Below are 24092 nucleotides of genomic sequence, written 5' to 3' on the forward strand. Positions count from 1 at the left end.
TATATATGATTAAAGTTTGATTCTTTATATGATGAGATTGAGGATGTTAGCAAATTGAATCAAATCAATAACGAATCTTATTCTCGCAAAACCGACGAAAAAAATTCGAACTTGAAAACAAAATTTAAAAATTATCTCCAATAAGTAGTAACAAAGCGTCATAAATCATTGAACTATGGAAGTTGGAAATTATGTCATTTTGGTACTGTGATTGTCTAGTATTAACATCTGCAACAACACTACCCACCCAATGAAAGTGGTGCAGCCCAAAACCAAATGTAACACCACACACAAACACGTCAATTTCTCTCCTCTCAGTGAGGTTCTATCGTTTGAAGGATTAGACTTAAATGTTGCTGTTTGTATCACATGTTCTTTGAGTTGCAGCATTTCACTGGGGTTTGGTTGAATCGTTATTGTTGATAAGGTCATTGAAGTTTCAGGAGCTTTTTTAAGGGGTTAGAGGACATTGACCCTTTAGATGTCTTTGATTGATTCTGCATAAAATTTTTGTTTTGTGGAATCTGGGTTGCTGCATTTCCAGTTTATTGAATTGATTTTGTTTCTCGAATAGTGCAGATGTTTAAATTGAGTTTGTTTTTTGGGTGCCATGGAATTATGCTTCCTTCTGATTGCGTTAAACCTAACAGAGATTGGGTTTAGGAGAAGGACTTGGTCTTTCATAATGTAACTAACCCAACTCCAAATATTTGTCAAGAGATGCATATTGCCTTTGAAGAAGGAAACTTTGGGAACCAGAAATATAATTGCATCTCAGTGATTGAGGGATTTTTTTTTTCTTTTAGATTTGATTGAAATGTTATACGACTTTTTCTGTTTGTTTGTTATTTTTTTTCATTTTTGATTGTTTTGTAATTCAAGTGTATTTTAAAAGTTGGTTATGTTGGAAAGTTCTACATCAAGATGAATTTAGAGTATTTAGAATATATATATATATATATATATATATATATATATATATATATGTTGATGCAAACTTTAATTTTTATAAGGTTAAGTTTAAAATTCACATTTTTACATGTTATCTTTCTTAAATCTTGGTTTTATAAAATCTGGTGTGCTTCTGTTATTGATTGAGATATGGTTTCGGCAGCCTTTTTAGTAACTAGTAATCCGCTTTGTTATGATTCATATAGTCACATTATGAGATATATAGGTTCTATATATACAGCAGCTTCTAGAGTACATACGATGTATATGGTTCATGTATAAGGCGTAGCAGAGTGTGAATCAGGTAGGTTAGATTCTGTCTGTCTAGGGCACGAGACAATGGATGCAGATTCGTCATCTTAAGTGTAAGGTTGTCATGCACTAGTTGTGAAAGTTTCATTCTAAATTCCTTGTGTTGGTCACTAACACTTTAAGTAATTAACTTAGTTCTTGAGTTATTCTGTTTTCTATGTGCTGTGTGAGAATTGTCTGCTTCTGTGATGTAATCTATGATGTGTGAGCTGTAAGGAATATTATGATTAAATATATGCTACTGTTAAGCTAAGAGAAACGATTCTGATCATGTACTCGAGTATGTCTATAAAAAGAATTAATTTAAGATGTTGATTACTGAATTCCGCAGGTTATCCCTAAGGTCTAAAACAAACCTTGAAGTAGACTGAGAAAGGAGAAAAATGGAGTCTCTAATTCTTCAACTTCATGAAATATCAGCTGTGAAATTTGGTAATTTCAAGCTGAAATCTGGCATATCCTCACCAATCTACATAGACCTCCGCCTTGTTATATCTTACCCTTCTGTCCTCCGGAAAGTTTCTCAGACCCTCATTTCTTCTGTCTCTTCCACTTCATTTGACCTTGTCTGTGGTGTCCCTTACACTGCTCTTCCCTTTGCCACCTGTGTCTCCGCTACTCAGAACATCCCCATGGTCATGCGCCGCAAGGAAGTAAAAGATTATGGCACTTCTAAAGCCATTGAAGGTGATTTCAAGCAAGGTCAAAGTTGCTTGATAATTGAGGATCTAGTTACAAGTGGCACTTCAATTTTGGAAACTGCTGCCCCACTGCGTTCTGCAGGGTTGAAGGTCAGTGATGCTGTTGTTTTGATTGATAGAGAGCAAGGCGGAAAAGAGAATCTTGAGAATAACGGAATCAAGCTGCATGCAATTCTTAAGTTGACTGAAATGGTGAAAATTTTGAGTGAAAAAGGAAAGCTTAATGAGCAGATGCTAGAGGTTGTTATGAGATTCTTAGAAGAGAATCAAAAGATTGTTGCTTTGGCAACAAGAACTAAGTTCAATGCCTTTCCATTATTGGAAAGGGCTAAATTGTCCAAGAATCCGACAGGAAAGAGGTTGTTTGAGATAATGGCTGAGAAGGAGAGTAATTTGTGTTTGGCTGCAGATGTTGCAACTGCTGCTGAATTACTTGAAATCGCTGACAAGGTAAAGAAGAACTTGGCAATTGTCCAAAATGGGAAAATGTTTAAACTAGTGCATGGCATTTTGTTTGATCTCGAATTAGCAGTGACAATGTTAAAGTTGGTTATTAATTTAAAAAAGGGTCGAGAATTCTTATGAGAGTCCTGTTCTCTGGATTATGGTCATCATCAGTGAGATAGTAAACTTATGGTTAGAAGTTTAGTCCTGACAAATAAATTACTTCAACTAATTTGGCTGTTCTTTCCTGTCAGGTTGGACCTGAGATATGCTTGCTGAAGACACATGTGGATATTTTACCAGATTTCACCCCTGATTTTGGTTCTAAGCTTCGCTCGGTACAGTACTAAAGAAGCCCCTTTTTTCTTTTAAGCAGTGCAGAACAAATTTTTGCATCTTCATTTTGTCAGGATTTATAGATGGAAGTAGATTTGTCAATATTTATTGAAATTGGAGTCCGAAGTCGTGACTTTGACCTTATATGTATGAGTATCACATTTAGTGAGTTTTCAGGAATCTTGTATACTTCTGGTTTAGTTGTTTCTATTTATGCTTGTTTTTCTGTTGAAGATTGCAGAAAAACATAACTTCTTAATATTTGAGGATCGTAAGTTTGCTGATATTGGTAACACAGTGACCATGCAGTATGAAGGGTAAGATCTATTTTGGATTCTTTTCAGTATTATTTCTTCTGTTTCTGCTTTTAATGACTTATATATGATCTGATATCTGCAGCGGGATCTTCCATATATTGGATTGGGCTGACATAGTAAATGCTCACATTATATCTGGTCCTGGAATTGTAGAAGGACTGAAGTTGAAGGTCTATGCTCTAGTATTAACGTTATATTAACTGTAGCCACACCAAAATACTAGCCTAACATGTCTCATGAATATACTTAGGGTTTGCCTCGTGGAAGGGGTCTTTTGCTGCTTGCTGAAATGAGTTCAAGTGGTAACCTTGCCAAGGGAGATTACATCACTGCTGCAGTGAAAATTGCTGAGGATCATTCTGACTTTGTCATTGGCTTCATCTCAGTCAATCCAGGATCATGGCCTGGAGCACCTGTAAATCCCTCTTTCATTCATGCAACGCCTGGAGTTCAAATGGTGATTGGTGGTGATGCTTTAGGGCAGCAATATAACACGCCATATTCTGTAAGTGTATGCATGTAGTGTGTATCTTTTAGTCATTTGCATAAGTTAACGACATGATAGGTGAAAAATGGTTAATGGTTTATGAGAAGTGTTATATAACATGCCTAAAGTACTTTACTTTTAACATGGTTGATCTTTCATTCTTTTCCTTGGTTTAGAATAGTTTTTTTGAGAAAAAGTATATAGGGAACTGGAGAGGGAGGGTGAATAGTCTGTCTCTTGCAAGCAGATACGATAACAAGAGTTTTTACTATATTGTCTTCTTGGCAAGCTCATTTGTCTCTCCAGCTTCAGCACAGACAACCATTCACCCCTTAATATTCATGTGCTGAAAATGCATCAATGCTATATTTCTTTCCACTTCTTTCTGCTCCTTGGGTATGGATCTCTGCAGTGACTTTACCACATGATATCTTAGACCTTCAATAAATTTTATTAACACAATACTTAAAGTTGATGTTCAAAAGAATAAATGGTGAGATCATGACATTTGACCATGTCCAAGTTTTCTTTTTCCACTTAAGAGGATCTGATATTGTCTCATGCTCCTTTGTGTTGTAAAGATATGTGTCTACAGGTCATTTGATTGCCATGTGGGAGTCAGTGCTTCATAGTTGAATACTCTTCTTTCATTTGAGCTTATTGCTTCTTGATAACCAAATGGTTTTTTCCAGGTTATCTATGAAAGAGGTAGTGACATTATCATAGTGGGTCGTGGCATCATCAAGGCCAAAAATCCGAGTCATGCAGCTCGTGAATATCGTCTTCAAGGATGGAATGCATATTTGACCAAGTGCAGCTGAAGCCTGTATTCTCAGACTAATTGGATGATGCCAAGTGCATAGTTAGGAAGAAGATTCCTACTTGTTCATAGGATGTATTTCATTTCACCATAGTATATAGGTAACTTCCAAAGCTGAATGCAGCACTGGAGTTTAATTTTCTTCCCCGTTCCCATTTTTGGCTAGAAAAAAGTATTTGCTGTTCTGCTGATCTTTGCCTGAAGTGCTTCATTTTATGATTTTTCTCAGCATGTAATAGGTTGAAAATACTTCATTTCACATTAATTTTTCACATCTTTTTATTCTTTAATGGGACCGAACTAATGTATACCATTCACTGTAATCTCATGGATTATTGTAATGGGTTGAAAACTGCATTTCACCTTAATTTTGTACATCAAGCCTACCAAAACTATGATGATATATTTAAGTCGAATGCAAGATTGGATTATTAATTTTGTCTTCATACTCAAGCACTGTGCCATCGATTAATCATTTTGTAAATAACTACACACCAACCAATGACAACAACTGAAACTAGAAAGATTGCACATATACTTGGATTTAAGTAGAAATGCAAGCTAGACGTTGTTTTCAAATTATCAAAACAAAGTTAGATGTGCTGCAAATTGGCAAATATGGCAACTACGAATTAACAAAACGCATTAAGTGGTTATGCGCCAAGCTGTAAAACAAATATAAACACTATTTTTTATGTTCTTAATCGTAGCTATGAATAGATATATATATATATATAGAGAGAGAGACAGACAGAGAGAGCAAATTAAGGTTCTACATCTCTATTATCATAATGATACGATGTACAACTTCCTGTTCATGTACTTGATGTGAGGATAAGCAAAGAGAGTTTGCCTCCTAAGTTGCAAAAGACAATTACATGACCAGAAGGTACATATCACTACAAGAAACGACTTTGCACTACAAACTATTGGCCTAAATATCATTGATAGTTGAAGGACATCATCTCCTATCCATTCATTGTTCTTTCCAAATCCTACCAGTAACCCTTAACTTCAACTCCTTCCTGTCACCGCCAGAAAAGAAAAGGGCCATATTTCTCTGAATGATGAGACCATCAAAACTGTCACGAACCTTGCGGTGGCTGTCCCTGATGCTTCTTGGCACACCCTGCCAAATCATCTTCCTCCCATTCCCACCTACCTCTAAACTATAGCTATAATTCTTTGCTTCATTATCATCACCCATGAACCGCAAAAAGGCTATGTAGACAGGAGCCATTCCAAGCTGAAAAGCTTCAAAATGTAGACAAAAATACTGACCAAAACAGCTGAAGACCTAGAAACCAATGAGAAATGATTAGTCAGCTAAATTCCAATTTCTGTATAGAAATAAATTATGAGAGAACGCATTTAATTTTATCATTGATTATACAAATTAAATAACCGTAGCTTCAATATGTTCCAGTATTTGCAATATTGGGTGTTTCTTTTTTAAGCAAATGAAAGGTTTGCTAAATCACTCTACTCATAAACAACTGATGAAGAGAGACACAATTACATCCAAACATGTTCCAAATTTACACAGTCTGCATACCAACCATATGGTTAGACACTATAGTGAATTTACGAAATCAAAGGAATGCAGGTAGAACAAGGTTCTGAAAAATAATACCGTCAACATCCATGTGGCATTTTCAACTTCATGTGGATTTGATTTGACATAGCGATGGTTGAAAGTGCTACCATTGTGCATGTCCACTTTGTGGTCATCTTTCAGATGAGCCACCAGGTAGGGTATATCACCCATAATAGAGCATTCTGAACCAGCATATGGACAGTTGTAAGGTCTATATGCACATTGTGATTCATGCTTTAGCTTGCTGTAATATGGATATATACCAATGCACCCAAAACCTTGATATTTACAGGGAAGTTCCAAAGATGCAGCCACTTTCTCCAGTGCCAGACATCTGATATTGCCAAGCTCATGCCTACAAGTAGGGCACCGGTTATGGACCCTGGGTTTGCAACCAGAGCATATTGTGTGACCATTTGAACACTGCAATAGTAACAGAGGAAAATAGGTCAACTTAATTTCAAAAGAAAATTTATTTGAAACCATCAATGTGGTAATATTATATAAAAACAGTTACATTTAGAAATTTTGACCGAGTTCCTGCTAGAAAAAACATCTAGCATTCTCAGAATAGATCAGTTAGGTGAGCAAGGAAATAGTTACTTTTGAAGGAGGAAACCAGCCCCCTTAAACTCAGTTTTTTGTTCATGGCACACCAAAAGGAACCATTGTTTTAGTTAACTTACTAATAAAATGAGAACTCCCTTTTTATTTTTGCTCAATCCTGTTAATAAGCAGTAACACCATTCCATGGACCCAGTATCAGATGATTATGCTTTGTCAATGTGATTAATTTATCAAATTCCACTTTGAACATCCCAGTATTTTTTAGTAACAATTGCATGCTTTCTCACAAGAACCCAAAACAAATCAACAAAATAAGCCATCAATATATAAACAACCTGATGGATTGGAGGGTACATGGCATTCAAGCATACAGGGCACTCTAAAAGCTCACGAACACTGCTTGAAACAGTACCATTAGGTTTAAGTGTAGTTTGTCCAGGATCATTTACTAATTCACCAACATCTGTTGACTCTTCATTTTGAGGAGGATCAACATCAACTTTGCTCCGTATATCATCAAAGAATAAATTACTTGATGCCATGCTAGCAAAAGCAATCACCAGCTGCCCTGTGGGTGGGAAATAATCAATCACAAAGGCAATAACTAAATTCTACATAGTATTTTCCTCTTTTACTTCCACCAAACAGTTAAAATAGACTAACTAGTTAAGCTTATTGAGTCACAAGTCTCCAATTTATTCAAACAACAGAAGGAAACCCGCTTTATCCCTTGGTGTTGACTACAGGTGGATCAAAAACATAATATTATATTTTTGAATTAACATCTATAGACAAAGCACTAACAACCATTTCATGAATCTTTCTTGGGTGAAGCTATCATCCTCCCCTGATGCTCCATTGATATGATTAAAGATACATCAGGGCATCCATCAAACCCAGTTTTAACACCAAATTTACAAACTCAATGGCTTATGAAAGCAAACAGAACACATCAACCAGCAAAAAAACATATGCATTTGTCATCGAAAACACATTCAGAGAATTGATTAGTTCTCAAATTCACATTTATATCGAACAACTGAGAATTTCTCATCCTGCAAAATGAAATCACCCTAGCATAATATGAACAGTTTGCCCAAAAGATAAACAATTTTCAAATGCATTCCACCAGACAGATAATTACTCATTAACATTTTAAAAGCTGAAAAGTTAACACAATAGTTTAAAAAGATTCGTCTAGTTAGTTATTTATGGATGCAGATCCTTATTCACGCTACCCTGATCATGTACAAAAATATCATCACTAGATGTTGGAGTCAACTACATGGATAAAATAAAGCCATTGTGTATTGTAAATATCCAAATTTTCAGCAAGCAATTTAAATAAAGATCTTTATTGATTGCTTTGGATAATGTCTTGTTTGATCTCCCAACTCCATTATCAGGCTATCCCTTATATGAATAGAAAAATACCTTGATAATAAAATGAAATTTACACTTCCAAATGAACAGAACAACAAAATCTTTCCAAGTTTACAAATATTATTATGTACAAGTTTGCATTGAGAGAGAAAAAATCAATGAAATAAAAACTGAATATGGAAACCATAACAAATCTTGATTAACAGAATAGACATATGAAAGGTTTTCAAACCACGTTCAGGTCTAATTTCTATGAATATTAGAGAAAACAAAGTATGAAAAAATTACGTAAGAAACACATGTAGTCATTCAAGGCCTGAGTGGTCCGCACAACCCCTTTCTAAGATTGTGGCACTCAAATTGAGTAAAATCATCTTGTATGAAGCCATGTATAAACCCTTTTCATTACAATATTTAAACATAAACACAGCTATATTAAGTTGTCCTCTGCTCATAGGACTAGGAACAAGAGGAACCACATAAATTTGTCAGAAATTACAGAAAGATGAATATATTGGCAGAATTGACAATATAAAAAGAAGCCTCCAATACACGTAGCAGACTCAATATCAATTGATCAAAAGAAATGACAGTGTGACTGTATGCACTTATTTAAAAATGAAAATTTGATGCATAGTTATGCTAAAACAGCTATGACTAGGCACAAATAAATAAGCCAACGAAAATCCAGAAAATAAAAAAAGCAAAAAGAAAGTTAATTAACAAGGCCAGGTGGAACTTTGTAGGCTTGGGTCGTTGAACTGGCTTCATAGTCAAAAGATGGCAAGTATAAACTGACAAAAAACAAATAACCCATTAAAAATTGTCCCCTTCATTAACATTAGCTTTCTAAGATGATCTTTTATTTAATATACCAATCCAAATTTTGTATCTATCTTCTTGTCCATTGATGAAAGAAATCACATTGAGACATCCTTTTAAAGTCAATCTCAGATACAACACCTGCGTACCCTGTAAAAAGTGCCTACCTCCCTGGCATCGAAGTGTGATATATACAGTCTAATAACCTAACACTCAGTAATCAAAATAAAAACTACAAACGGTATGTATTCTAGCCAAAATATGATTACCCTCCAAGTGATTCCAACCTCTTATGAAAGATAGTTCTATCATATGTTTAAGGTATGATAACGTTGGAAATTCTATCCAATCATAGATAATCTCTATGCATACACACACATATACATATACACACACACATATATATATTAGGCAGCCTGATGATCTCACTCAAATGCAGATAACTGCCTAAGACAAGAGTTGTGTGCATCCCTCAGGCTCCCCATTATTTTACAGTTTAAGAGGGTAATTTAACGAATCTAACTTCTCCCATGATCGACCAATGAGTAACTTGTGTTTGATCCGAGAAAGCATTTTGGATGGCCTTGAGCTTATAGCCCAAGTTAAATCCAAAAAGGAAATAGTTTATTAGCTTTTTGCGGTGGCACTCAGCATTTGATAGAAGGAAGAAAGTTTTCCTCTGAAACATAGTGCATTAGAAGCAAAAAGAAAAAATGCAATGTTGCAGCCATGAAATAGTACTCGACCATCATCAGAATTCCGAACCAAACCACTAGCAATCAAATTAGAATAACTTCACCAAAAGTAACGCACAACTAGACTCAGCTTCCAACAATGTCGCCGGTGTTTTCCCATGAAAACCATCACACGCACATCAAACCTTACATACTAAAGAATAAAAACGGGTTAGTTGCAAAGCCAACACCAACAACAACACATGCATGAACAAAAGAAAATCCGAGACACTTATTTTGAAAGATTCACAATTTCACATATTCCAATACACCCTCTCTTGAGCATGCAGAAGGTAGCAACCTCGGCAATCCGAAAAGCAAATCAAACGCAAACCTTAAACAGAGCAAACTGTTTTATCCATTAATACAATCGAAACCCTAACCTCAACCAACAAATTCACAAAATTTCAAACCAACCCCACAACAGATCTACAACCAACACAAACAAAAATCCCAAAAGAAACACAACCCCGAAAAGAAAAAACTTAACCCAACCCCCAAGCAAATATACAATAATAATAGAACCCCAGAAGTGAACAAACTAAAATCAAGTTGTAGAGAGACCTGGAATGACGGATTGATCAAAAGGGCATTAGAGAATAAGAAAATGGATGAAATCAAAGATGGAGAGCTAAAGGTTTTGGCTTTGGTGGGTTTTGTAACAAACAGTGATAAATGGAAAACAAAAATACAATGCGCGTCTGCAAGTTGATCAAGATATTCAAATTAAAGAGAGAGGAGAGCGTAGGTGAGGATGAAGAGAGAGAGAGAGACAGAAAGTTGTGGGAAAAATACAAAAGGGAAGAAAGAAAAGGTTTAAGAAAAAGTAGGACCCACAAGTTCCTTGATTTCCTCACTTACCTTTCTCATTGTGTTTTATGTTTTAATTCTAAAATAATGTTTGAAGCTTTCACTCTTCATCTTTTTCACACCTATTTTCTTTGAGTGTTTCATCCTACACCTCCAAGATCTCATCCTGCACCTCCAAAAATTCCACTTTTAACCTTCTGACATTTTATCATTATCCTACACCTTTAACTATATAGAAAATTTTATTTTTAATTTTAATAAATATATTCTTATTTTTTCTTTTTCTTATTAAAAAGATTCTATATCACCTTAATAATAACTAAATTTAAAATTCAAATATTATTTAATATAATTTTATATTTCAATAATTATTAAAATATGATTTATGTTATAATAATAATTATATTAAAAATATAAAAATAAAATAATTAAAAATAAAAATAATAACAAAAAAGTAAATTATATTAAATAAAATATTTAATATATTCAAATATATTAAATTATATTAAAATATTAAATTAAGTTAAATAATTATTAAAATTTAAATAATAAATCAAAATTTTAAAACAGTTATTTATCAAATAATAAATAAAATTATATTAAATAAAATACTTTAAATATACTAAATTATATTAAAATATTAAATTAAATTAAATAATTATTAAAATTTATATATAAAATAAAATTTTAAAAACATTCTTTATCGGATATGGATATCGATTTATAACTCATCGGATATCTATATCCGATTGACAAATTTTTCAAAATTTTGTTTTTTTAAAATTTTAATAATATAATTAATTAATATTTAATATAATTTAATATATTTAAATATATTAAATATGATTTTGAGTATTATTTTTATTTTTATTTTTATTTTATTTTAGTTATTATTTTTGAATTTTTATTAATAGAACTATTTTTAAAAATATAAATTATATTTTATTAATTATTAAAATATAAAAATATAATAAATAATATTATAATTTTTATTTAAGTTTAATATTTATTAAATTTTAAATAAAAAGCAAAGTATTAACATATTTTATAGATTGTAATATATAAATAAGCTTTTTAAAATTTTTATTTTTATTTAAAATTTAATAATTATTTAATTTATTTTAATATTTTATTATAATTTAATATATTTGAATATATTAAATCAAATTTATTTTTATTATTATTTATTATTATTATTTTTATTATTATTTTTATTATTTTATTTTTATGTTTTTAATATAACTATTATTATAATATAAATTATATTTTAATAATTATTAAAATACAAAATTATTTTAAATAATATTTAAATTTTAAAATAAATTAAATTAAATTATTATTAAGGTAGTGAAGATTGTTTTTAATAAAAAAGAAAAGAAAATAAAAAAATATTTATTAAAGTAAAAAATAAAGTTTTGAAAAAGTTGAAGGTACAGGATGATGATGAGATGTCAGAAGGATAAAATTGGAATTTTTGGAGGTGCAGGATGAGATCTTGGAAGTGTAGGATGAAACACTCATTTTCTTTCCCAATAATGAATAATAAGTACATGATTCAATTTATTTAAATATATATAAAAGCAATTAGATTTATAATACAATTTTTTTTTTCAATAATTAATCAAGGTTACTTTTTTATAACAAATAAGTCTTCTTGTTAATAAAAGTTCTTTGAACTAAAGAAGTATATTAAATTGAGATTTGAAAATATTATTTTGTTATAAAAGAATTTTATTCACAAATTTATTTATTTATGGGTTAAATTAAAAAAGATCTTAAATATTTTTATATTTTTTAAATAATACTATTATTATTAGTGTTTTAACTCGAATTTTATTAATATTTAAATAATCAAAAAATCAAATTTAAATAAATAAAAATAATATATTTTTCAATAATAATTAATGGGTCATCACTTCACATCTATATAATAATTATTATTTAACACTAGTGTAAACACACGATAAGCACTATCATGTAGTTTATATTTATTAAGTTATATTTAACCGAAATTTATGTATTGTTATAAATAATTATTTAAATTTTAAAAAATTAGTAATTAAAAATGTAAAATTAAATTTTAGTTATAGATAAAATAAATTTTAGTTATTGAAACAAAAATATTATAAGTAATATTGTATAAATATTTTTTTATTATGAGTAATTATTTAAACTTTAAAAAATAGTTATTAAAATGATAAAAGGGTAAATAATTATTTTATAATGAGTAATTATTTGAATTAAAAAAATTAATTAAGATAATAAAACTTAAAATATTTTTTATTATGAATAATTATTTAAATTTTAAAAGTAGAATTTAAAAGGTAAAATTGAAAAAACTAAAGGAGAACACCAAAAAGTATCTCTTTATATATAGTCATATATCTATATATAAAAATGATTCTTAGCACACAATTCATATTTTTATTTTACCCCTTATAATATAATTGTTGTTAACTCAATTTTTAAGAGTAACTTGTTATTTTAAATATTTTAATAAAACTAAATTACAATTAATAATAAAATAAAATGGGAAACTAAAATATAAGTTTTAAATTAATTTATGATGTTAAATATTAGTAGTTTTTATTTTTCATAATTTTGTATAATTCATTTATACAAATTAAAGTAATTAATATAATTTATATTGTTTTGTTGAGTCCTAATACAACATTTGATGAAAACAAAAATAAAAAATAGGTAAGCTAAAATCATCTACAATAATTTATTATATTACATAAACATATTTTTAAAATATCTCCTCACTTTAAATATAACATAGTAACGATGGTGAAAAAAAATATATATCAAAGGGTACATAAACATTAAGGACTCAATTACTATAGTAGAAAATACTTTTTATATAGGTTAAAAAAAACTTTTTATACTGATTTTTGATTCTGTATAAAAGTAGAGGCATAAAAAATATTCAATTTTTTGGTTCACTAACCAACCGATATAAAAAGTATGACATTTTGTACCGTTTGGAGAGTCAACCAATGTAGAATCACTTTTTATACCAGTTTTGACATTAATCGATGTAAAAAGTCCTTTTTTCAGTGATAGGTCTGTGATGCCTACCACATACAAACCTACATAATATTCACACAAATAGGTTATTATCCAAAACATAATCATTTTTGCAACTTCTAGAAAAATATTTACTTCATTCTCATACTCATTTGTTGTGCATAAATAATTTATTCAACTACGATCCATTCTTCTGTTTATAAACCAACATCTTTACTTTTAGGTGTAGCTAAGAAACAACCACACACGCAGTCCAATCTATGAACTCAACCCTACCATCAAACCACATCAAAAACTATTAATCAATGTATTGGCCATTTACACCTAAATGCAAAATATTTTTTTTTAACTATGTGTCTCATAAGTTAACAGTCATAAGACTTCAAAAGATGAATATCTCCTTAGTCACTTCATAATGGTTGAAAAATATCTTCCTATATATTCTCTAAGAAGATGAATATTTTTTTAGACTTTATGAGAACAAAAATAGATACTAGGTTCATTAACAACAATGCCAAAATAATGGCATCAACGCCAAAACATCCAAAACAGAGATAACAATGCCAAAATAATGTAGATACTAGGTTCATATGCTAACCTTTTTTAGTGAAGAAAATGCAAAGGTAATGGACAACAAAGGCAACACCACAAGACCACACCACGACACCTGTGGAGTACACGAGAACGAGAAGAATGGAAAAGGGGTGAATGTCGTTGAGAAGACGACCTATGGAGTTGAGTGACGACAGTGTGACAATGGTGTTGGAAGATAACAATGGCACTACGATGATGGTGTTGGAGGATCACGACGATGGTCTTGAAGGACAATAACGACAACACAACGATGATATTGCAGGAAAACAACGATAGTGTTACCTTGAACGATGAAAGGGGAGGCCAAGTCAAGAACGAGATGAAAGTTGGGAGGCTAAGGTGGAGACAAATGGGAGAAGGAGAAGCAGAGGTGAAGACTGTGACAAAGAGGTGTAAATAAGAGGTGCATAAGCGAATGATGAAGCACGGAAGTGTAGAAGAAGGAAATTAAACATTTTATACCGGTTATAGTGACTAACCGGTATAAAAGGTCATTTTCTATACCAGCTTTAGGTTTAATGAGTACAAAAAATCTTTAAGTTATTATAGTTTTGTCATCGCGACACATTCTACATTTAATCTAAGTCCAACCGGTATAGAAAAACTTTGTAATTTATTTCAAATTTGACACTATGCCATTTTCCATACAGGTTGAATCTACATTCGGTATAGAAAGACTTACAATATGTATAATTATGTTACTATGCCACTTTTTATACCACTTTGGGAGTAGTGTGTCAATTTGGTTTCCACTTTTAAAAAGGATTCAATTTCGTCCCCAAATTTGTTAATATGCATCAATCATGTCCTTGCTGTTGGTTTTCCAGAAACAACGTTAAGAGTGTGGTAATGTGGCTAAGGACACACATACATGTACAAATTTGTAAATGTAGAGAGGAAATGATGTTGTTGTCGTGTCCTTTTAACGAAGAAGTTTGAAGTTTTTCCTAACGATTGAAGTTTGCCCAAATCTCCATTGTGTTATTCTTTTCTTGCGAGTTGGTTCATGAAGTCTGGTCCCAAATAGGTGATCCTTGATGAAGTGTGTAATGTCTCACAATCAGGGTTGTTCATCTTGCTCGTGGGGGATACAAAACCACAACGTGTACTTTCGTGGTGGTTGATCCAAGGGAGTGGGTGGAACACCAATTTGTTATTGTGGGGAGGTTGTAGTGTTAAGAGTGACTAAAACTATTAAGAATGGTGGGAAATAAGTTGTTCGCATATCCCAAGTTGCCTTGGGGAAATAACTATCAAATTTTTAAAGGCATTTACATTCAATTCTTTAATGTCTCTCATGATTGTCTCTCATGCTTAAGGGTGTGTGGATGATGCTGCCTTCCATAAAAGATGTTTCAGATTTTTGCCAAAAAATTTATTCCTAAAATTTCACATATGTGTCGCACATAGAACCTCTGATCCACCCTAGGTAAAAGTTCTTGTAATATTGAAAAAAGTTCTTGTGCAAGTAATTATAAAGAACATCATGGTTAAAGTATAACAAGTGAGACAACAAATGTACAACTACGAATGACAACCTAGCCCGCTAAGCTCGGCCAAGTTTTGATATAGCCTGACCAAGGTCCGCTACAACCGTGTCAACATATGATACAACTCAACCAAGGTGTCATAAATCTTGGCAAAGGTCTGATACAACTCGACAACAGACTGATGAAGGTCTCATACAGCCTGCATAATTCTTACCAGCCCAAATTCCACATAAGAAAATCCTTATGTGTGACATTTTCATAAATTGTCATGAAATCATGCCTAATCAGTCAACACTAATGATTTAAATTGCATTAATAAAAAAGGACTTCATTGATGCACATTAACAAATTTGGAGGCGAAAAAATTGAAACTGTTTTAAAAGTGGGGACCATGTTGACACAATACCCCCAAAGTGGGGACCATCTGAGTAATTAAACTTATTATGTTCTATTAAATATACTATAGCACATTAGCAAAAACATATTGGGGTGTGAGTTTGAATGTGGTGTAGGTATGCGTGTGTGATTAGATGTTTGTGTGGGTGCATGCGTGTTTAGGTGTTTAGGTGTGTAGGTGCATGCGTGTATCTATGAGTGTGTGGGTGCGCTTGTGTCTGCGTGTATGTGTGTTGTTAAAAAGAAAAAAATGAACTAAGTATCATAGATTTACTTTATCAATTTTTTCATAAATTGGAAGATCAAATAATGATTGATGTTGAGGATGTGTTTCAACTTCCCCATCATGTATAGGAAGTAAATACTTTTGTTAATATATTTAAATATAAAAAATAATATATGACAATTGGGTTTAAGTAGATGTAATAAATAAAAATGATAATTTAAAAGAGTCTATTTAATTCTTTTTGGAACACATAGATCATAATTTGTTGAGTTCTAAAAAACTACAAATAAAATTTAATATTGTGATTTACATATGAAATGTTAAAAGTATATAATGGTATAAAATATTAAATAAATAATAATAACCTCATTCATGCATATATTCTTATGTAAACAAACATTATTGTTATAGCGAGTATGAATTGATAATGAATTTTGTTGTGTTATGATTGGAAAGAAGAAAATAGAAGTATATAGATTTTGTTCGTTAAACATGTTATTATAAAAAACATTAAACCCTTCCCCTTCTTTTCTCTCTAATGTTGTGTTCACTTGAGGTGATTCCTTGTTCACGCATAACAGCGAGTGACGATTACAAGAGAAAGTCGTGTTCGCTTGGAGACAATTGCGCGAAAGGAATTAAAGTGAATTGCGGGATTCACTACTTTTTGGTCACCCACTAGGAAGACGCGATTTGGAGGGATCACAATGCAAAAGTCAGATGTGCCCTCTACATTTTTTGTAATTCCACTTCCAGTTTTGCATCTTTATTATAATTGATTCTAACTACTAAGCATTGATTCCAAGCATCATTAATTCGAACTTGGGTACACTGTGCACTCACGAGTTTACTGAGTTACTGAAAGGAAAGTTGCAGAGGGATTCCTGAGCCTTTTGCTTCATATAGGCATTGAACAAGAGAGATTCCCGCATGCATTAGTCACATATACACAGTATTATTTTGAATAGCTTTTGACCATGTCGAACAACCATTAATATGTGCTTGGTTTGTGGTTGTTGTTGTCTTAATTGAGCCAGAAGAGAATTGTCTTGTGCAAGTGAACGAAGAGTATTGTCTCCAAGTGTGTTTATGCAAGTATTATTTGTTGCGTTTAGTGCGGGCGAAGAGAGAAAGCCAAGGTCAGGTATGATTGTAGTTGTTTACACAAGTTTTTGTTATTTGTTGACGTTGTAGGGTTGGTGGTTGATGAAGAAGAAAAGCTTGATGGCTGGAGGAGATGAAGAAGAAAGTGATTGATGAAGAAGACGACTCTAAGAAGCTGGAGAAGAAGAACATGATACTGTATTCGGTTCCTCTACGCCGTATTCGGTTACACGGTTTTGAAGAAAAACATGGGAAACCGTATTCGGTTCCCATGTTGCATATTCGGTTACATCATATGTTCTTCGATTGGAGCGCTATATTTTTTCGTTTTTTTTTTTTTTTTTTTTTATATTTGGTTAGAGGTGCTGGTTGGGGACATTGTAGGGCGAATCCGGTTCCAGAGGGCTTATTCGGTTCCCTTGGAGGACGAAGCTTGATGGTTGCAACTTGTTGTGGCGCGTTGATGGTTGAAGAAGGTGGACGTTGCAATACCCATGCGATGAAGGTGGTGGTTGCAGAGGCATGCATTTGGTCCGAACGTTAGTGGTGGAAGCGACATGATCCGTGATGGTGGAGGATGCAGCGTGCATCCCATGGTGATTGAAGTAGTTGACGAAGGTGTCCATGGAGGATGAAGCGAGCATGTGATGGTCGTTGAAGCAGCTATGAGGGTGTCTGTCATGGTGGAGGATGCACCGAGGAAGACATGGCCATTGAAGCAGTGGACGAAGGTGGAGGATGCCCACTCAAGAGGATGTAGAGAAGAGTGTAGGACCTGGCAGAGGTGGTTCAAATATGAGCACCCTTTAACCGTTTGTTTGTGATGCAGGTGTTCAGTGGAGCTGTTGGAGGTGTTCTGAAAGTGGTGAATGTCAAGCGTGAAGGTTGATTATGAAGGTCGTGCGTGGGTGAAGATAGTTTATGGTTATTTGTGCATGTTTTTGGGCCAACAAAGATTATGCAGTTTTTTAGTTGAAGCTAAAAGATTTGATCTTGTTTCTCTGCATTACGAAACCTATGGCGAAGGCTTGAAAAGGGTAGCACAAAAATAGGTTTATTTCTTGCCTTCAATTTGGGTTGTAGGTGTCGTTTTGTGATTTGTGTGTTCGGTTTGGTGGAAGTTGGGTGCTTACTTCACTATGATATGAAACTTTGGTTGTGTGGAAATTGGTTGGACAGGTCTGAGCAAAAAATTGGTGCACATATTGTCTGGCTTTCTTTTTCTGGTTTCTTGGCCTAATTTCAGGTATTTCATTTATGTGTTTGAGATCGTGGTTTTGCATCTTTCATATGAGGAAGGTGTGACTTGTATGTAATGCTGGTTTTTTTTAATGTTTTGATTTTAATGTTAGGATAGCAACTCCCCAAAGGCTCGGTACTCTGCCATAAGTTTTCGTATCATTGTCTTCTAATGAGGGACTCATCAAATCATTAAGCAGAGAAGGAGATCCACGATATTGAATGTTTTTGTCACTGGTTTTTTGTTTTATACGCTAATGGGGTTGATGACAAACTGCAAATTTGGTGTAGGCAAACCATTAAATGTTAATCTTTGCATGCAGAAAATTGTTAAGGGGCATCTTTATTATGTTCTGATGTTGATCTTTTGTGTTGTTATGTTGTGGCATGAGTCTCCAATTGGTGTGGTGTCGTTGGGATTGATGTGTGGACTTGTTTTTTTTTTTCTTTCCACGTTGTTGAAGGTTGATTATCATAAATGTGTTTTTCTCAAGTCTTCTTCTACCTTGGTTGTGTGGTTGTGTTCATAACCTGATTACAATTTGGAAGATCAAACTTAGAAGAACTTTTTGAAAAAGGAATATTCATGCAAAATATAATTCATAATTGTGGCTATAAATCTCCTTCAAAATAGATGTCAGCCATGAATATTTTGTCATAAATTTTGTTTTAAAGCAATGTTTTTTATAAACTTAGTCACTGAAAATAGATGTCCCAGATAACTTTCCATATGATCGGGATATGACATTAGCTACTATGGTTAGACCAGAAATGCAGGGTTAACAAGTTAAAACAGTTGGTTGTTTGAATATTAATGATAAACTTCTACATTATGTTGTTGCGCACATGTTGACTCCACGACCTGGAAATTTTGCAAAGTTATTGCAGGAAGATATCTTCATGTTATGGGAGCTTACAAATAATATAGCTATCAATTGGCCTCATCACATAATGCAGCATATGTTTAAATGCAAGGTCGGTGACACACCCCTACCATACGGTGTCCTTATCACCCAAATCATGCAATATTGTGGAGTACATGTTGATGTTGATGCCATCACTCATATTGGGACCAAACATCATTTTTCAATTAATTATTTGAAGATGTTGAATATTGTTAAGGTCAACGGTGTTTGGCAACATGATGTCGGCGATGATGAAGAAGAAGAGCAACCACACCATCATGACAACCTTGTGCAACCTCCTCCACATCTTTCAAATCCTAATATGATGACTCAAATATGGGAGGGGGTACAAGACTTGCAACACAAAATGCAGGGTATGGAACAAATACAGGTGCAGGTTTAGCGTATTGAAGATAACTTAGCAAACTTAGCTCACTTGAATCAAAATGTTAACTTAATTCTTCACCATTTAGATCATTAAGCTCCTTACTATTCCGTCACTGTGTAACATGACTTTTTTCCTGTACTTGACTTATGTGATTGATTTCTTACATTACCTATTTTTGAATTGTACTTTCTTTCACATCACTTTGCATACTTCTATTTATGTCAACTAAATTAACTGCAAATCAGATGGATAAACGAATAATTGATGAATTGGAAGAAACAATTACTCAAAGTACAAGACTATATGCGGCTCTTGAACGCCAATTATAGGCCATGGAGCGTCGAAATTCACTGGTAACGGTTAGGAATCAATCATCTAATCCAACTTCGGAAGAAATTCATAACTTATTATGGGCTATGAACATTCAAGATGACAATTTATTGAGACAGTACTTCGACTTTCTATCTTCACATCCATCTCATACAAGACGTCTAATAGGAATGCCGACACAATATCGTTTCAATATATTGCTCATACCTCACTGAAGCAACTTCATCATGATCTATTACAAATATATTTGTATGTTATTATGTTTCCAGTTTTTATATTACGTCATGTAATACTATAACTTCGTTTAATTATCAGTTGTATTCAAAATTAATAAATCTCACTTCCATAACAAATAAATTCATACTACTTGGAACTAAATTATATTACAAACAAATACTACATTTTCAAATAAATTCATTTTACTAAATTATAATGTAATTACTTTTTAAAAATTATTTTTAAAAATTATTTTTAATTTTTTACTCTTAATAAACATTTTTACAATTAAATATAACATTAACAAATATCATTTTATATTACTTTAATACCTAAGGACACTAAATCCTACACTAATTCTCACAAATTTTACCTCTAAATCCACTCTCAATTACCTTCAAATCCACTCAAATAAACACAAAAAAAAATTACACTCAAATGCACTCAATTACTCTTCCCAAATCATCTCCCCCAAGTGAACACACCCTAAGTCCTAGAATCAATGCAACACATAATAGGAAAACCCTAAAATATCAACAAACCCATTCATCCAACATAAATAAATCTCACTTTTCCTAAAAAGACTTTCAAATCCACTAAGTTCAGTAATAAGTCTTTTGAGGATTATTTTGTAAAAAGAACCATTAAAAGATGAAAACAATGTTTGTCATAGCAAAATACTATGATAGTGAACAAGTAACTGAAAATTCCAATAGAAAAAAAAAGGTTATATGTTTACCAAATGATTGGGTTTGTAATGATAATCAACCATTATATTATAACAATATTAGAAGCTTTTATTTTTAATAATTTAGTATATTTCACTTAAGGTTAGGTGTAACATGTTGGACATTTGACTTGTGATGATTGAATTTTTGAATTGAGAATGACATATTTGAATGATGTAATTTATATTCTTTTAATAGATTATTTATAAATTACTATAGCTTATCCTTTATATTGTGATTGTAGTATCACCTGGGTCATGTATTTTCACCGATGCAAATTCAGGAAGATGAAGATTACTTAGGCTACACATGGATAGAAATGGATGTTTAGTTTAAGTTTTAAATATGTAAATATATTTTGTATGTAGCTAGTCCTATGTAATTATTTTAAAAACTTAATTTGAAATACTTTGTTTTATGAATTTATTAGACTATACAATTTATAATTTCACATGTTTAAACTTTTGCTGTGTTTTAATATTAATCTTGTCATAACCTAGTAAGTAGATTTTATCTACTATATTTGCGTTGTTACACAACTAAATTAATACTAAGTTTAATAAATATTAATAGCATTTACATTAACTTAACCAAACCATTAAGTAGGTTAATGCATTTAATTTTATTAATTTTTTATTATAATATTTGCTTAGGTCAACCTACTAACCAATTGTATTTATCTCGGTCATTTAACTGACTCTGTCAAACACCTAATTACCAATATTTTGTTGGGCCGAATCTCTATTGTAGAGATTTATGAACTATTTAGAAAAAAAAATATAGCCATTTCAATGAAGTTGGCAATATTAAAAAATTCTTATACACACATGGTTGTTTACGAAAAAGAAAGACTTTTTATTTTTTAATATATGGTAAATAAAAGAGTGACAATTTTTTGACTACTTTTAAACACAGTATAAATAATTAAATATATATATATATATATATATATATATATATATATATATATATATATATATATATTTAAAATATATTTGATCAAATTAAGTCCTTTTATTACACGTATACTTTTAAATGATAATGAATATGTTATAGTAATAGTAAAGAAAGGTTTGAAATTTCTGTCCCAAAGTTATAGTATTATATTTTTGGTTTAATAGGTTCGGAGGTCCTTATATTTGTGGGTTCGTTTTAATTGGGTCCTCCAATTTTGAAAGTGATCAATTTGGTCCCTAATTTAACAAAATTGAGTCAATAATATCCTTTCCGTTAAATGTAATGGACGGCGTTAACTTTTTAAACATGTAGCATGTTGAGGCATCCTTTTATTTGCAGGTTGCACAGTTTTATTTGAAGGATGCTTCAACATACCACATGTTTAAAACGTTAATGCCGTCCATTGCATTTAACGGAAAGGATATTATTGACTCAATTTTGTTAAATTAGAGACCAAATTGATCACTTTCAAAATTGGAGGACCCAATTGAAACGAACCCACAAATATAGGGACCTCCGAACCTATTAAACCTATATTTTTAAAGAAAATATCAAACTTATGTACCTGTCCAATACGGCTATATATATAGTGATTATTAAATAGATATATAGGTATGTGATGCAAAAGACAAATTGACTTCCAATGTGCAAAAGTAAATAATGACAGATTTAATGAGAGAAGGGAAAATGATATATAATTATTAGTTTAGTGATATCTCTTAAAACGCATTGACCTTTCTTTTGTGTTGTATGAGATTTAATGAATAGAAATATACAAGTGTAAAGAGCATCACTATTGCATGTATTTTGGCGGGTTAGAATATGAAGAACTTTGATCTTAGAATTAGATAGAAAAGAAACTTGGTGTGATGAAAGTGGAAGAAGATAAATTATAAATATAGAAAATATAGTTTAAGGAAATTGAACTGTGTACAATAATTAATCAAGCATAATGCTTTTAAGGGATTGAACATTAATTGTGTAAAAAATTAATCAAACTTTTATTTTCAGAAAAAAATCAATTTTAAATTCAAAAGTTTTGATTTCATCGAAAAATAATTAAAAACTTCGAGGATCAATAAATTGGGTTGGTCCTACCCTTACGAAATGGACAGTGTGCATGATGTCATTTATAAATTGGGTTTGTCATGCTCTTGTTAATGGAAGAACGGCGGAATTTCATTTATCTTGAGGGAGTAAGTTTGGAAGAGATGATTCGAGGGAGGGTCATCGCATGAATTTGAGGGTAAATATTTTTGTGTTTATTTGAGTGAATTTGGAAGTAATAGAGAGTAAATTTAGAGGTAAAGTTTGTGAGAATTAGTGTGAGATTTGATTGATGTGATATTTTTAAAAAATTTGTTTAATTGATAGAAATTAAAAATTACCAAAATACCCCTAGTTATTAAAGTAATATAAAATTATAATTGTTAATGTTATATTTAATTATAAAAAAGTTTATAAAGAGTAAAAAATTAAAAATAATTTTTAAAATTAATTTTTAAAAATAATTATTAAAAATAATTTTTAAAATTAATTATTAAAATTAAAAATGTTTATAAGATTAAGGAAGTGTATAAACAACTAGGTTTCGATAATAAACATAAAAGGACCAGCCAATATGGAGGTGCAAAGCATTAGTTGGGATGTGTAAAAATCAAATACGACCCAGACCTAAATACACCAAGCTCATTCTTCATCCAGGTGTGAGAGAGAACCGCCCCCCTCTCTTCTCCATTTATTGTTTCCACACATCTCCATCTCTTCGGTAGCCGCTTACTAGTTCTTCTGAGCATCTCCTCCACCTGGTCGTTTCCACGCCATTGATCGAAGTTTGCCATGTTGTCGCAAGAGGCATCACACACCTCCAATTCCATCTCCTTTGACCTCACGAAAGCCCAACACCAGCTTCCAGGGGCAACCATCGTGCCTTACCCAGTTCGCTAGAGTCATCGACGACGACACCAGTCGTCTCCGGAAAACCTTGTCGGCGTCGTCGCCGCACCTCTTTCTTCTTTCAGATCTGCAAATCGTGAAAACATGGCTCTGCATCCTCCATTACTTCTTTTAGATCTTCGTCCAATGCTTCAACCAGCATGGGATGCGCTGCATCCTCCACCACCACAGAGAGCTTCGTTCTCCCCCAAACGCATGCCTCTGCAACCACCACCTTCGTCGCATGGGTACTACAACGTCCACCTTCTTCAA

The 24092-nt window shown here is 32.1% G+C and overlaps 2 protein-coding genes across 4 annotated transcripts; one reads left to right on the top strand and one right to left on the bottom strand.

Annotated features, from left to right (window-relative positions):
• Nucleotides 1-187: 187 nt before the first annotated feature.
• LOC148202577 (uridine 5'-monophosphate synthase-like) lies at nt 188-4658 on the top strand. Of its 3 annotated transcripts, none has more exons than XM_088108198.1 (7): nt 188-458; nt 1595-2414; nt 2663-2746; nt 2979-3061; nt 3144-3231; nt 3312-3566; nt 4241-4658. In XM_088108198.1, exons 2-7 carry the CDS (start codon nt 1647-1649, stop codon nt 4367-4369), a joined length of 1407 nt encoding a protein of 468 aa, XP_087964324.1. In that variant the 5' UTR covers nt 188-458; nt 1595-1646; the 3' UTR covers nt 4370-4658. The 3 variants fall into 3 exon arrangements, with proteins under 3 accessions (XP_087964324.1, XP_087964325.1, XP_087964326.1); XM_088108199.1 differs by having other exon boundaries at nt 188-427; XM_088108200.1 differs by having other exon boundaries at nt 193-278.
• A 469-nt stretch (nt 4659-5127) lies between these two features.
• On the bottom strand, nt 5128-10246 carry LOC148202578 (E3 ubiquitin-protein ligase DIS1). The gene is made up of 4 exons (XM_088110424.1): nt 10036-10246; nt 6868-7100; nt 6002-6388; nt 5128-5665 (listed from the first exon to the last, which is right to left on the bottom strand). Exons 2-4 carry the CDS (start codon nt 7072-7074, stop codon nt 5345-5347), a joined length of 915 nt encoding a protein of 304 aa, XP_087966550.1. The 5' UTR covers nt 7075-7100; nt 10036-10246; the 3' UTR covers nt 5128-5344.
• Nucleotides 10247-24092: the final 13846 nt, after the last annotated feature.

This window comes from Vigna umbellata, chromosome 3, assembly GCF_029865625.1.
Source record: "Vigna umbellata cultivar VRB3 chromosome 3, Vumbellata_1.0, whole genome shotgun sequence".
NCBI lineage: Eukaryota > Viridiplantae > Streptophyta > Magnoliopsida > Fabales > Fabaceae > Vigna > Vigna umbellata.

Coding starts and splice junctions, on each gene's coding strand:
- LOC148202577 (XM_088108198.1), top strand. CDS start 1,647: ATGGAGTCTCTAATTCTTCAACTTCATGAAATATCAGCTGTGAAATTT. Junction 3,232..3,311: donor TAGAAGGACTGAAGTTGAAG/GTCTATGCTCTA, acceptor GAATATACTTAG/GGTTTGCCTCGTGGAAGGGG. Junction 3,567..4,240: donor AATATAACACGCCATATTCT/GTAAGTGTATGC, acceptor GGTTTTTTCCAG/GTTATCTATGAAAGAGGTAG.
- LOC148202578 (XM_088110424.1), bottom strand. CDS start 7,074: ATGGCATCAAGTAATTTATTCTTTGATGATATACGGAGCAAAGTTGAT. Junction 6,389..6,867: donor TGTACCCTCCAATCCATCAG/GTTGTTTATATA, acceptor TTACTATTGCAG/TGTTCAAATGGTCACACAAT. Junction 5,666..6,001: donor ATGCCACATGGATGTTGACG/GTATTATTTTTC, acceptor ATTGGTTTCTAG/GTCTTCAGCTGTTTTGGTCA.